We start from the raw sequence: 13,702 nt of genomic DNA on the forward strand, positions 1-13,702 counted from the left end.
TTTAAAATAATTGGTGGAGGGTGGGAGAGAAGTTGACATTTTTTCTTTCATTTCACACCTGAAAGTGCAACTTTTTAACATATCTAGACAGTGCCTAAAGATCACTAACCAGCAGGGTTAAGTTCCACATGCTGGACGGTAGGATTTGGTTGGAAAGTTCTTTTCCACTTATCAGAAGAACAAGACGTAAATGATCTTTGCTACATTGTAAATTTACAACTATTCTTAATAATTAGCAGGGTTGGCTTGAGAGATGTTTTTTTTTAAATCTCTCCTTCTCTGATGTTCCTTCTGAGAATTTTTTTTTAAAAGTTTCAAGAGTTCTATTTTCATCTTTTATGGCCAGAAGTGCATTTGCTGGTAAGTGACAAAAACCCTTGATAACTGAGGATTTTTAGCTGCAGAATAGAGAACCTCCAAACAAAGAAATTTCTAATAGCCCACAGCGATGAAACAGAACCTTACCTGAGGGGAAAATACTGACAGGTCTGAAAGTCAATGACATCACATACAATCTCCTGCTTAAAAAAAACACGGCGTCGTCGATCAAAGGTGACTTTCTATGGGCTGTAGAAACCCCTTTGACCTTAGACAAATGACCCTGTTAGAAGTCCTGGAACAACTTGCTCTTCAGGCAGTTCCCAAACCCGTATACACATTTTTAAATTATTCACACTTCATGCTGTAGCAACAATTTGTGCGAGTGTGTAAAGTAATGACCAGTATGGAGAGGCTCAAATTAAAACATTAATAAATAAATTTGATCAACGCAAAATTCAATGCAAACTTAATAAGTGACAATATCAGTTGTGGTGAGATGACCACCAGCCAACTGCAGGGGGCGATCTCTGTACCTGTAGGAAGACCACCTAAGGACTGACTCCACCTGGCCGGCTGTCAATCAGCTGACCTGAATATAGACCTGAGTCGGCCCCTCCTGAGCCAGTCACACAGGAGCCACCAAGGCATGAACTGATTTTCAGTCTTTTACCTGAATAAAATCTGTTGTACAGTCTTTGAGTTGTGTGCTTGCTCACTGCTACCTCAGTGCACCACATCAGTATGGTGGAATTCAAAATAAATCGGCCTTTCGTGATGAGAATGGTGCAGTTAGTGCATCACTATTATCGGAGGCTATGCGGCTGAAAGACCCGTGCATGTGGCGGGCTGCTGGCAATTTGAGGCAAGGAACACAGAGGCTGGGGGCTGCTGTCGGGAGACTCGCGCCAGGCTGCAGACTGCTGGAGACTAGCTCAAAACTGGCTGGAGGGGTACCAGGTATCGGAAGCAGGATGTGAGGAGGTGCTGAATGCGCTGAAGGGTTCCTGATGATGCCAGAGGTTCAGATCTGGAGCCCAGGTCACCAATGGTTTGGACTGGACTCTATGTGGCTGAGGAGACTGCAGAAGGACTGGAGGCGAATCTATGGATGCTGGTGGTGGTGGTGGTGGGTGGGGGGGGGGGGGGTTCACTCTCTTTTGCTTCTCTCTGAGAAGCTTCAGACAATTCCGCCTGATGGAGAATCTGTCTGCCTTTCAGCAGGCAAAAGCTATTTTGTGTAATATGACACTGTGTTGTTACATGACAATAAATTGATACTTGAACCTCTTGAATCAGTAATGAGTTTATATGGTCCCCTCATGTCTGCTTAGATTTTCTCTGGGGGGGGGGGGGTTTCAGTTTCTTCCATCCTCCAAAACGTACGTCAATTGGCTATAAATTGGATGGCCCGTGGGCTGAAATGGCCTGAAACCATGCTGCATGTTTAAATTTTAAAAAAATTTAAATTCTAAATTAAAAAAATTATTGGCAATTATTAGCATTAACTTTTTTCCAATTATTTGCCAGATAATAAAATAACTCAAGAGTTGTTGAAACAACCATTGAAGTTGTCTGGAAGGGGGGATGGGAAGAAGGTGCTGGAACCTCAGCTGATTTAAACAGAAGATGAAGATCAGAGATTGGAATCAGTGGGTTAAATATGAAGATTATATGTATTTGATTAGAAAAGTTTGGTTGGGGGGAGATGGATGACTGTGCTGCTTCTCAAGTCAGCTGCCACCTGCAGTAAGCTGCAGCCAGTCAATTGAGGGGAATACTACACGTAGTTTTTTTAAATGTTTTTTTTGTTTATATTTTTATAGTTTGGTAAGTTGAGGTGTTTTTTATATATATTAAAGGTTTTTTTAAATTTGAGGTTTTTTTTAAATAAAGGAGCCTTTTTTTAACTGTATCTGCTGTGAGAGAAACTATTTTTGAAGATATATATGACTAGTTTTAAATTTTGATACTTTTAATATTAAGAGGGCTTAATACTCCAGTTAAAATATTTTTTTAAATATAATTTAAAAAGCAGTAGTCTATGCCCAAGTAGTTGACTTGCCCATTTTGTTCCTAGAACATAAAGCATAGAACATTTCAGCCCGCAATATCGAGCCGACTTCTATAAACAAACTTAAACTTTCCCTGCCTCACACCTTGTATCCATACGCCTTTCTGTCTCTTAAATGTCTCTGTTGCACCCAGCCTCTGCCACCACCCCTGGCAATGCATTCCAGAAATCTGCTTCTCTGTTTGGGGTTTTGAGAGTTTGTTGGATTATGCATTTTATTCCTTTTCTTTCTTCCCACAGGTTATGTCCAGCAACTGAAATATCGCAAGACCGACAATTCTTACGCAGCTTTTGTAGGCCGACAATCCAGCACATGGTATATTACATTTAGATGCTCCCTTTCCTACCCGCACATTCGCTGGATTTCCAGAGAACTGCTCCCTGAAGTTCAAGTTCATTTATCATCCGCTTTCACTAGTACAATCCATGAAACAGTTTTCTCCAGTCCTTGGTTCAAACACATGCAAACACACAATCAGACATAACCCATATACAGACAAGCATTACCAAAGCAAAACAAATATATGTATCTAAAAATAAATAAATATTGAATAAATAGCAGAGTCTCGGAGGGTTGTGTGAGGAGTTCATATCACTGTTCTACATTCTCACTGCCCGTGGGGAGTTGTTTCTCAGCTGGGAGGTGCTGGCTCTGATACACCCGTGCTTTCTTCCCCGACACGAGCAGCTGAAAGATGCTGTGTGCGGGGTGGCAGGAGGGCAGGAGTACCTTGGTGAATTACAAGGGGCCTTTATATTTTCAACCCCTGCAAATGAACTTTTGTGCTGAGGTTGTATTTAATGTTCAAAATAAGTTCAAAACTCTCCCACACAAAAGTTAAAAATGAATAATTTGAGAAATCTGTCTTAAATACTGTGAATTATTTCCACAGTTAAAGCAATAGATTAATAAAAATATAAAATAGTTTTAGGAAGTGGAAGCAAGGTTGGCTAAAAAAAAGTACTGAAAATGCTGGCATGAAGGTTAAAAATGTCACCCAAAACCAGGGGTCGTCTTGTATGCCAAGTATAAAATCCAAACCTTAATAACGAAGTCTCTGAACTTTAAATCTCAGAGCTCCCCTGCAGAGTTGTTCTCCCAGTCCGACTGCAGTCGGCTTTGTACCAGGCTTTAAATGGCCTGTTAAAAGAACCCAGTGTGGTTTATTTTAAAACATGCTGATTAAAATTTACTGGGCAATTTGCTTTTAAAATATTGTTAATTAGTATATTAAATGTCACTCCACTGGTCAGCGGTAAGTGCCAGACTTGGGATAGTCTTATACAGTGAGTAGAGCTCAAAACATACAACAGGGTTCTCAACCTTTTTTGCTCAAGGCTCCACTTTAATTTTTCAAAAAAAAACCATTATTGGAAAAACTATTCAAAAGAAGTTTTAATTAAATAATTCACTGCAAATGTATTTCTGTTCAATTAAGGTCAGGAATACAGTAGAATACATATTTCATATTCAACTCTTACTTCAATACATCAACCATCTCAAACACACATTCAACAATTGTCGTCACTTCAGTGGGAACCTCGACTCAGACGCTGACTGCAGATTTTTTTTGATTCGAGAGACTAATTTTGTTAGTTTCTACCTTAAATCTCCATGTTTTGTAATTTCCAGTCGGTTTCTATTAGCTTGTAGCAAATCACTACTAAATAAGATGATGGAATATGGATCAATAGTTCCCTTGCTAAAGTAGTCGAGTTTGGGTATTTCTTTTCAATCTCGTTAGACGGCCACATCATGGTCCTTTCACTTTGAACAGAATTTTCACAGGTTCATCATGTTGCAACTCAGATAACTCCGGTATTGCAGTGGAACTGAGTTATGAGGGAAAATCCATTGCCTTTAAATCATAAAATCTTTCATTGAAGTCGGTTTCCCAACATTTTCAAATGGTCAAACCAACTTTTTAATTATTTCCCAAAATATTCCCACACCCCACTTTGAGAATCGACGTACTGCAATTTGGGGGAGTTTCAAAGGCTAGTTTTATACCCAAGTTGTCTTATACGCTGGCATATATGGTATATAGTTGTTAAAAAGGTTTTTTTCATGTGAATATTTTTAATATGTTAACATTCAGTATGTGTATCTTCTTTCGTGCAATGAATTTGTTATCTCTCACATGTGCAAAGTAGATGATCCAGCAAGGAATGCTGTTCCATTTCTATATGTATTAGGGGTGGGGGGTTCAAAGCGCACATGAGAATATTAGGATGTGCAATGCAAGATAAATTTCTACCCTGGATTTTGCATAGAATAGATTTGTTTCATTTCTTTAAATGCAGGTTGACTGCCTATGTGGTTAAAGTCTTTGCAATGGCACGCAAATTGATTGCAATTGATTCAAAGGTACTCTGTGGAGCTGTGAAGTGGCTGGTAATACACAAACTGAAACCTGATGGTTACTTCATAGAAGATGCTAAAGTAATTCACGGAGAGATGATTGTAAGTAAAGTTCTTTTTGACCACTTTAGTCTGTGTAGAAAATGGAGTTATAAGATAAAATAATGGAAAAGGAAGATCTTCAGACCAGCATTGCTCACTGAAAAAAGCAGGATGTTTACATTCATTCATCCACAGGAAGTAGGCAGATAACTTGCCTTTTTTTGTTCATTGTTAATAGCCCTTGAACTAAGTTGCTGGCTCATTTCAATGACCTGAGATCCTATTTAGGACATTTAGGAAAAAGAGCCAGTTTTTTCCTTCCTGGAAAACATTGGATGGATTTATTAAAAACCTAATGCTGGAGAAACCTAGCAGGTTAAACAGAGTACTTTATCAAGCAAAGATAAAGACACATAACCAATGTTTCGGACTGGAGCCCTTCCTCAAGGTATGAACAAAATGTAGGCAGGAAAAATGAAAGATAAGATTATTATTTAAATGGGAAGTGATTTCAGCACGCTGCTGTGCAGAAGGACTTGGGAGTGCTTGTGCATGAATTGCAAAAGGTTGGTGTGCGGGTGCAGCAGGCTATTGAGAAGGCAAGTGGAACGTTGGCCTTCATTGCTGGAGGGATTGAATTTAAGAGCAGGGAGGTTCTGCTGCCACTGTACAAGGTACTGGCGAGACTGCATCGGGAGAAGTGCCTGAAGTTTTGGTCTCCTTACTTGAGGAAGGATGGACTGGTTTAGGAGGCGGTGCACCAGATCGATTCCAAGGATGAAGGTTTTAGCCTATGAGGATAAATTGAGTCATCTGGGACTGTACCCACTTGAATTTAGAAGAGTGAGAGGGGATCTTATAGAAACATATAAAATTATGAAAGGTTAGACAGCCACGTCATAAGGTGGAGGTAGGTAAGTTGTTTTCATTGGTGGGAGAGACCAGAACTAGGGGACTTAGCCTCAAAGATAGAGATGAGGAGGAACTGCTTTTCCCAAAGGGTGGTGAATTTATGGAATTTGCTGCCCATTGAAGCAGTGGAGGCGACCTCAGTAAATATATTTAAGACAAGGTTGGATAGATTTTTATATAATCAGGGAATTAAGGGCCTCGTGAAGATGAACCTTTCATCAGCCATTGAATAGTGGAGCAGGCTCGATGGGCCAGATGGCCGACTCCTACTTCTTAAGTTCGTAAATGGCCTGCCAATATTCAATTTCCATTTTTAAAAAAATTCCAGTTTTTACCACCATTTATAGATACATTGACAACCAAATTTAATTGTGGCTTGAAAAATGGAAATTTCATCTATAGCTTTTGTCTAAATTATGCACTGAATGTGACCTTTTGGCCTTCTTTCTGGTTAACAGAATGATTTGAGGCAGGAAGCAACATAGAACTGAAGCACATCCAGTAAAGAAAGTGTCGATGGAGTTTGGAAATGAGGAGGGGATATTAAGGGAAAGGTACGACTAGGGTTTTAAGGGCAGGGTCATGAACATAGAAATGGCATCCAACATTAGAAGAGGCAAAGCAATAGATGGGATAAGGAAGAGTGGATCTGAGGAGGTGAATCAGTGATGAAGACATTGTAAAATCAAAATTTGGAGGAACTGCAAAAGGAAATGTCTTCACCCATAATCTTGTAGGATGCAAATATTTAATGCTCATCCAAAATTGTGTTTTAATTGAATGCTATTATCCATGACAGTTTTTGCAGCAATATGTTGGTTCACTCTTTCCATACATCTTCATCGACAGAAATGGTGGGACAATTTCTGTTTTTCTTTGCGATTTATTGAAGCCATTGACATTAAACAACAATGAAATCACGTTTAATTAAAGTGAAACATGAAAGTCTGCGGTTGCTATGTAAATGCGGGAGGAACTCAGCAGGTCACACAGAGGTGAAGATGTATAACCAACTGTTGGGTGATATCGGTAGCCCAATAATTACACAGACAGAAGACTAAGGGGAACAATAGGCTTTATTGAGCAAGAGACTGCTGGCCTGAGTCTCGGCTAGGAAAATGAGCGGGAAGGAGAGGTGACTCGACCTTTATGGCCAGGGGACACATGGAAAGGATCAAGGGAGGAGCTAAGGTAGGAAGACCCCAGAGGGCGGGCCAGCCAGTACAAACAGTCATATCACCACACCAACGTTTTGGGCTTGAGCCCCTCATCAAGGTAAGGCTCGCCTGAAACGTTGGTTATATATCTTTCCCTCCTATAGGTGCTGTGAAATCTGGTGAGTTCCTCCAGCAACTTGGCCGATTTAATTACATGATATTTGACTTTATTTCAATATTGTGTTCATCTGAATGCTAATTTCCTTTAGGGAGGAATCGATAAATCATCAGACAAGTCGGCATTGACTGCATTTGTGCTCATAGCAATGCATGAAGCCCAAAGTATTTGCTCACCTTATGTTATGGTAAATTATTTTCATTTTGTAATTTATTTGGTGGATGAGTTATTTCAAGTACAGGAGAGCGCTGCCAACATTTACACTTAATTAATGTCACCAAAACCTGTATCAACTTAAATGCTGATTTCACTTCAAAGGTGTAAAATGACCAGTCTATGAAAGGCACATCCTTTGGGTGGTACAATTGGTGTGACGCTATTACAGCACCAGTGACCCAGCCTCGAATCCGGTGCTATCTGTAAGGAGTTTGTATGTTCTCTCTGTGACCTGCGTGGGTTTCATCCGGGTGCTCTGGTTTCCTCCCACCCTCCATAAACATACAGGGGTTGTAGGTTAATTGGGTCTCAATAGCCAGAATTGGCTTTGACCGTGCAGTAAAGTTTTTGTTAATTAAAATTTAATATCAAAGCCTCTTGGGGGACTTGCTTTTTTTTTCCACAAATTGCTTTGGATTATTTATTTTGTTCTATAGCAAGTTCAGTGCAATCAAGAAATAACAGATAGCTGAAACTTTAAGGGGACAGAGTATGAATTCACATAGAAACAATGATCAACTAATCCTCCACCAATGTGAAATGATTGAATATTTGAACAGCTACAATTGGAGGCTGCATTAAGATGAGAGTGTCAAGGACTGCAGCTTGGGTTGGTCACTGAGTGTGATTTAGCCAATGGAGGCATGGGGACTTTCATTTCCTTTACTTCGTGTTAGAACGTCCTTAAATATCACATGACATAAATTGATTTGCTCCACTGTTCAACCTCAGTATTTGTACAGAGACCGACACAGACAAAATCACTGATTTTTGCACGCAGGCGTTACTGTTGTGAATGCATATTTAACAAACTGGTCACTTGCACTTCATGTCATACCAGAGCCTTTCAATGAAAGTATCATTTACTTATTGCAGAATTATGTGAACGTTATGACGAAAGCGGCAGATTACCTGGAGGCGCACATCAACAACATTCAAAGGACCTACAGTGCAGTAATTTCAGCGTATGCACTTTCACTCATGGGGAGAAACAAGGAGAATATTGTGATGAAATTCGCTTCACCAGGTAATTCTGAGTTGTTGCACCTACAGCCTTTTGCCCGTCGTCAAGCCCTTTCTCCCATGTTAACGCATTAGGCGAAAGGCACAAGAGTGTGGGAGTGAAATATTACGGCTGATCAACTATGAGAGATCCACATTCAAAAATAAAAGGGAGGGAAAAGTCTGAAATCAAAGCAGAAACTGGTTAAAATGTTCCCACCTATAGCATCTTCAGAGGAAGAGAGTGTCGACGATAATTTTTTTTCATAAAGATTGCTAGCTATGTATTCAAGATTATTTTATTGTCATTATTGCAACAGAAAATGTGATCTTAAACAAGATCTCCTTAGTCTATTGAAGGGCAAAGAATTTCCATCAGCCGATATTGCCCATTGTCCTTTACAGCCATAGAAAGCCATATTAGTTCCCAGAAACTTGAAAGTCGTGACCCATTAATATACAATGGAGATGGGGGCACACTTTTCCTCCTGAAATCCATGACGAGCTCTTTCTTCTTCAAGGAATTCAATACCAGATTGTTTTCCGAGCACCACACTGACGGTCCGTGGACTTTGTCTCTATAGGCTATCTCGTTGCTCCTTGAGATGAGCCCGACCATAGTTGTGTCATCTGCACGTTTTATGATGGTATGAGAAGAATACTTGGAGTCACAGTCGTAGGTATAAAGAGAGTTCAACATTGGGCTCAACACACAGCCCTGCGGGGAACCAGTATAAAGTGTTAGAGTAGCACTTATTTATACAGTCTGGGAATGGTTTGTTCAGAAGTCCTTGATCCAGAGACAAATTGAACTGGAAAATCCTGTCGGTTTGTTTAGCAATGAGTTTGCCTGGAATAACAGTATTAAAAACAGAAATAAAGCAAAAAAGCAATCACATGTAGCATCACCCTTGTTCTAAGTGGGCCAATGCTAAGTGAAGAACAGGGGCAATAAGATCCATAGTAGACCTATTATCCCTGTAGGCAAACTGGTATGGATCAGAGGTCGATGGGAGACTGGCTTTAATGTGTTGCAAAATCAGCCTCTCAAAAAAAAATTAAATATTTATATTACACGAGGCAAAAAAAATCAAGGCTTTTACTTAAATGTGCTCTGGCCCTCAGGTTAGGGTCCTCGTCAAGAATGGTTGCTCTAGAGCATGCCCTCATCAAAAGCCATAATGCAAAGCACCACCTTGTCCACCCAAGTTGCTCTGGGGTTAGTAAGGGATTATTTAAGGTGGTATGTGAATGCAAAAATGGTTGAGAACTACTGGCTGAAAGAAAAAGATGGGATGGTGTTTCATTGGAACAGATAGGAGGCTCTAGACTAAAGAGGGTCGAGTGGGAATGGTAGTCACAGAGTCGCATGCTAAGAATGCCACAGAAGTGGATCTACAATGAAAGTGATTGGAGTATAGAAGCTGGGGGTTGTACTCCTGAAACAAATGGACATGCACATTTCCAGCATTTTCTGATTTTACTTTAGATTTCTTGCACTTAAAAATCTTTCTTTCTCTTCTTGGAATTGTGAAGCTGAGTTTTGATCCCTGTGTTAAGTAATCACACACAAGTTCCACTGCCTCGATTTGACCAAACAGATCTCAAGTGCACTCATTGAAGATTGGCTGCTTCCGACAGTGTGGTCACAAGGGCGGGTCCTTCCTTTGAAGCTTCCCGGTATAAAATTTTCTTCTGCTATATTTACTTGGTAGAGAGATCTGGACAGGTACAAGTTTCAGTATACCCCCTCCACCAACATTATGTGCGTGTGACAAATATTGGCTAATGGTTGTGCCCAGCTGCATTGGTTCATTGACTTGTGGTGTTAAGGGTGAAAGGTGCAATGTTTTAGGAAACTTCTTCATGCAGAGAATGTGCAATGAGCTGAAGCTGGCTCGATTTTAAGAAGTACATGGATGGGTGGGTCTGCAGATTAGTGGAGGTCAATTGTTTAGACCAGTGGCTTTCAAACTGCTCCCCTAAACTCACGTTCCACTTTAAATAATCCCTATGCCATAGGTGCTCTGTGATTAGCAAATTAGCAAAGGGTTACTTAAAGTGGTAGGTGAGTGGGAAGGGAAAGTTGAGAATCACTACTCTAGACCCAATTATGCGGGGAAAGTCGTGTTTGATGAATTTTGTTGAAATTTTTGAAGAGGTGACCAGAAAGGTTGATGAAGGTAAAGCAGCTGATGTGGTCTATTTGGATTTTAAAAACACTTTTGATAAAGTTCCAAATGAAAGTTTAGTGAGGAAAATTCAGTCTCTAGGGATTAATATAGAGATAGTCAGATGGGTTCAATGGTGGCTGGATGATAGGCACCAGAGAGTCATGGCGGACAACTGTCTGTCAGGATGGAGGCCAGTGACAAGTGGTGTGCCTCAGGTACTTTATTCATTGGAGCGTAGAAGGTTGAGAGGGGATTTGATAGAGGTATTTAAAATTATGAAGGGAATAGATGGAGTGGATGTGAATAGGCTCTTTCCCCTGTGGGTAGGAGAGATTGGAACAAGGGGTCATAAGTTAAGGGTTAGGGGTCAAAACTTTAGGAGTAATATAAGAGGAAGCTTCTTCCGTCAGAGAGGGGTTGCTGAGTGCAACGATCTACCGGAAGAGGTAGTTGCGGCAGGGCCAATTCTGTCATTTAGGATGAGGTTAGGTACGTACATGGATGGATGTGAGGGGGTTGGAGGGTTATGGGCAAGGGAGTGGATAGGTGGAACTAGTGGAGTTAACGTAAATTGGTGTGGACTAGAAGGGCCAATATGGCCTGTTTCCATACTATAATTTATTATATGTAATATTTGTTATGCAATATTCTGCCGAAAGATGGAAAATATTTTTCTTGCATTTGGATGGCGAAAAAGAGCGATAAAACTGTGCAGTTCAGCTGAAGGTTCTTCACTTTAATCGGTCATTTTTCTTTTGCACCTTCTAGACAAATCATTCTGGCCAGTAGATGGAAGCCAGAACTCCCTGTACACCATTGAAAGCACCGGGTACGCACTTCTGTTCTTCTTGCAGCTGAAAAAGTTTGAGGAAGCTGGTAAAATAGTAAGATGGCTCTCAAAAAGGAGTGAATATGGAGGCGGCTATTCCTCTACTCAGGTAATGACACTCCTCATTAGATTTATTTATTTTCTTTTTCAATATTTGCATTTAACTTATTTTTAATTATAAAAAAAGAACCTTTCATGAATTTGCACGTCATCCTTCCACAAGGGCCATCCTAACCTTCTCTGTACTGTTTCAATATTAATATATGTGCTGCCAAAGCAAGCACGTCAATGTTTTTATTGAGTTTTACAAGTATATAGTTTTACAAGTATATGGGTAATAATATCCAAGAAAGTAGATCTCCTCTTACATATGGCTTAAAACAACTCTATGATACATTGAAAAAGACAAAAAAAGATATAACGTGAAAATTATACTAAAACTCTGACCCTTTCCTTATGAAATTAATGGATGAACATGTGCTTCAATATTGTTAGAGGGAAAAATCAAACCACAAAATGAGATCTAAATAATTTTATAAATTATGAAAATAACTAAGAAAGAACCGCATAAAATTACAAAGTTCATTTCAGTAGTAGAATATCTATTTTTTTCCCCCAGTCAGGCATCACATCAGACAGTCATTGAATATTAGTAGGAGGGATGGCATCTTTTCATCTCGCTAATGTAGCTCTTTTGGCGATAAGGGGAGCAAAGGGAACTACATGGGATTGTAGCCCAGACAAATTCAAGTCAGTTGGCTTACTCATTCAAAACAGGGAAAGAAAAGGATTCAGAACCAAATTAATATTAAGAGCTAAAGACAAGGTACTAGAAACACTTTCCCAATACGCAGAAAGAAAAGGGCATGACCAAAACATGTGAAACAATGTTCCTTCTCCAATGTTACATCTGTCACATTTTGAAGAAATATTAGAATAAAATTTAACCAATTGAATTTTGGAGAAGTAAGATCAATGTACTACCTTAAATTGTAGTAATGAGTGTCGGGCACATAGAAACGATGAATTTATCCATTTCCAAACAGAATCCCATGTAGGATCTGAACATAATTGTTGAAAATCTCACTCCCATAATTTCCTATTCTTGTCCATGGAAATACCACTAGACAATGATAATGACTCAAAGTGCTGATATCAACTCTTTATGATTCTTCAACTCCCCAAACACCACCCAGTGAACGCCTCTGACCTTCACATTGGCTCACTGCCCCACAAGTTATCCTGACTCTTGCATCTGAGATTCATCATCCTTGTACTGCCGTTTAACACATCTGCGCATGTGCACTATTAACCTCACACGTCACATCATTTGCATCATCTGTGGCGGCCGGCATAAAGATAAGTACACGACTATGGCAGATCCTTACTTTGTTATTATTTATTACTGAATATTGATTTTCTGTATTTCACAGTTTGTTTACATTGTTTTCATCTTGTGCACAGTTTGGTAATTAGAAATTCTGTCGGGGGTCACAAGAATGAATCTCAGGGTTGTATGTGATGTCATGTATGTTCTCTGACAATAAATTTGAACTTTAAACAGCGAAAGACTATTCTGAAATTTCTACAAAGAGATTCAACGAGGATTTTTTACTTCTCAGGCAACGATAATTGCTTTGCAAGCTCTGGCCAGGTATCTGACTGACGTTCCCCAGAACCAGGAACTCAACTTGGATGTGATTCTCTCCATTCCTACCAGACGAAAAACTATTCCGTGGAAATTTGATACAGGAAACGCGTATGTGGCAAGATCATTGAAGGTTTGTTCCTATTTTTGTTCGGAAGGTGGTTGCGTTTATTCATATATATCGCATTACAGGAAGGATGTGGAACCTGTGGAGAAGAGATTTACCAGGATGTGCCCTGGATTGGAGAACGTGACTTATCCTCATAGCAGAGTGAGGGCTTTTCTCCTTGGAGTGAGGAAGGACGAGAGGGGATTAACAAAGGTTATAAGAGCCATCGATTGGGTGGACAGCCAGCACCTTTTTCCTGGGAGGGCGACTAGCAAATACCAGAGGACATCTCGACATGGAGAGGGGAGGAAAGTTTATCAGGGTTGATACAATAGGGAGATGGAAAAGACTCTTGGACAGGAAGATAAAATAGTGGGTTATGGGTGTTAGTTTTAGATTGTTGAGTAGGTGTGTAAGTGTTGTTACATATGAGACTGGCAGCAATAGAAATTCGCCAAGATGATATTTTCAAAACAATAATTTTTATTATTAATTCTTAACAATATTACCCTTCTTACTCAACTCTAAACTTAGCCCCACTATGCCAAGCATGCATGTGTGCATATGTGTGACAAAACCAAACCATTATATTTCAAGCACAATTCTAAAGAAATGATTTTAATGTTCAGCCAATTTTATTTCGAAACTCCTGTTCTTTAAATTGCATCAGACTTCTCAACT

General features: G+C 39.8%; 1 protein-coding gene and 1 non-coding gene across 3 annotated transcripts in view; one reads left to right on the top strand and one right to left on the bottom strand.

Moving 5' to 3' along the window:
* The window catches only part of LOC138758437 (complement C3-like), a 117,742-nt gene that overhangs the window by 77,245 nt on the left and 26,795 nt on the right, over positions 1–13,702 (top strand). For both annotated transcript variants that reach the window (XM_069927347.1, XM_069927348.1), the window contains 6 exons: positions 2,633–2,708; positions 4,697–4,856; positions 7,135–7,230; positions 8,136–8,286; positions 11,204–11,373; positions 12,887–13,045. In XM_069927347.1, the coding sequence (XP_069783448.1) occupies positions 2,633–2,708; positions 4,697–4,856; positions 7,135–7,230; positions 8,136–8,286; positions 11,204–11,373; positions 12,887–13,045 (812 nt within the window). The remainder of the gene's footprint in view (positions 1–2,632; positions 2,709–4,696; positions 4,857–7,134; positions 7,231–8,135; positions 8,287–11,203; positions 11,374–12,886; positions 13,046–13,702) is intronic.
* On the bottom strand, positions 11,442–11,548 carry LOC138759696 (U6 spliceosomal RNA). The gene has a single exon (XR_011355038.1). It is a non-coding gene; the product is annotated as a U6 spliceosomal RNA (small nuclear RNA).

The sequence above is a fragment of the Narcine bancroftii genome, chromosome 3, assembly GCF_036971445.1.
Source record: "Narcine bancroftii isolate sNarBan1 chromosome 3, sNarBan1.hap1, whole genome shotgun sequence".
Taxonomy (NCBI): Eukaryota; Metazoa; Chordata; class Chondrichthyes; order Torpediniformes; family Narcinidae; genus Narcine; species Narcine bancroftii.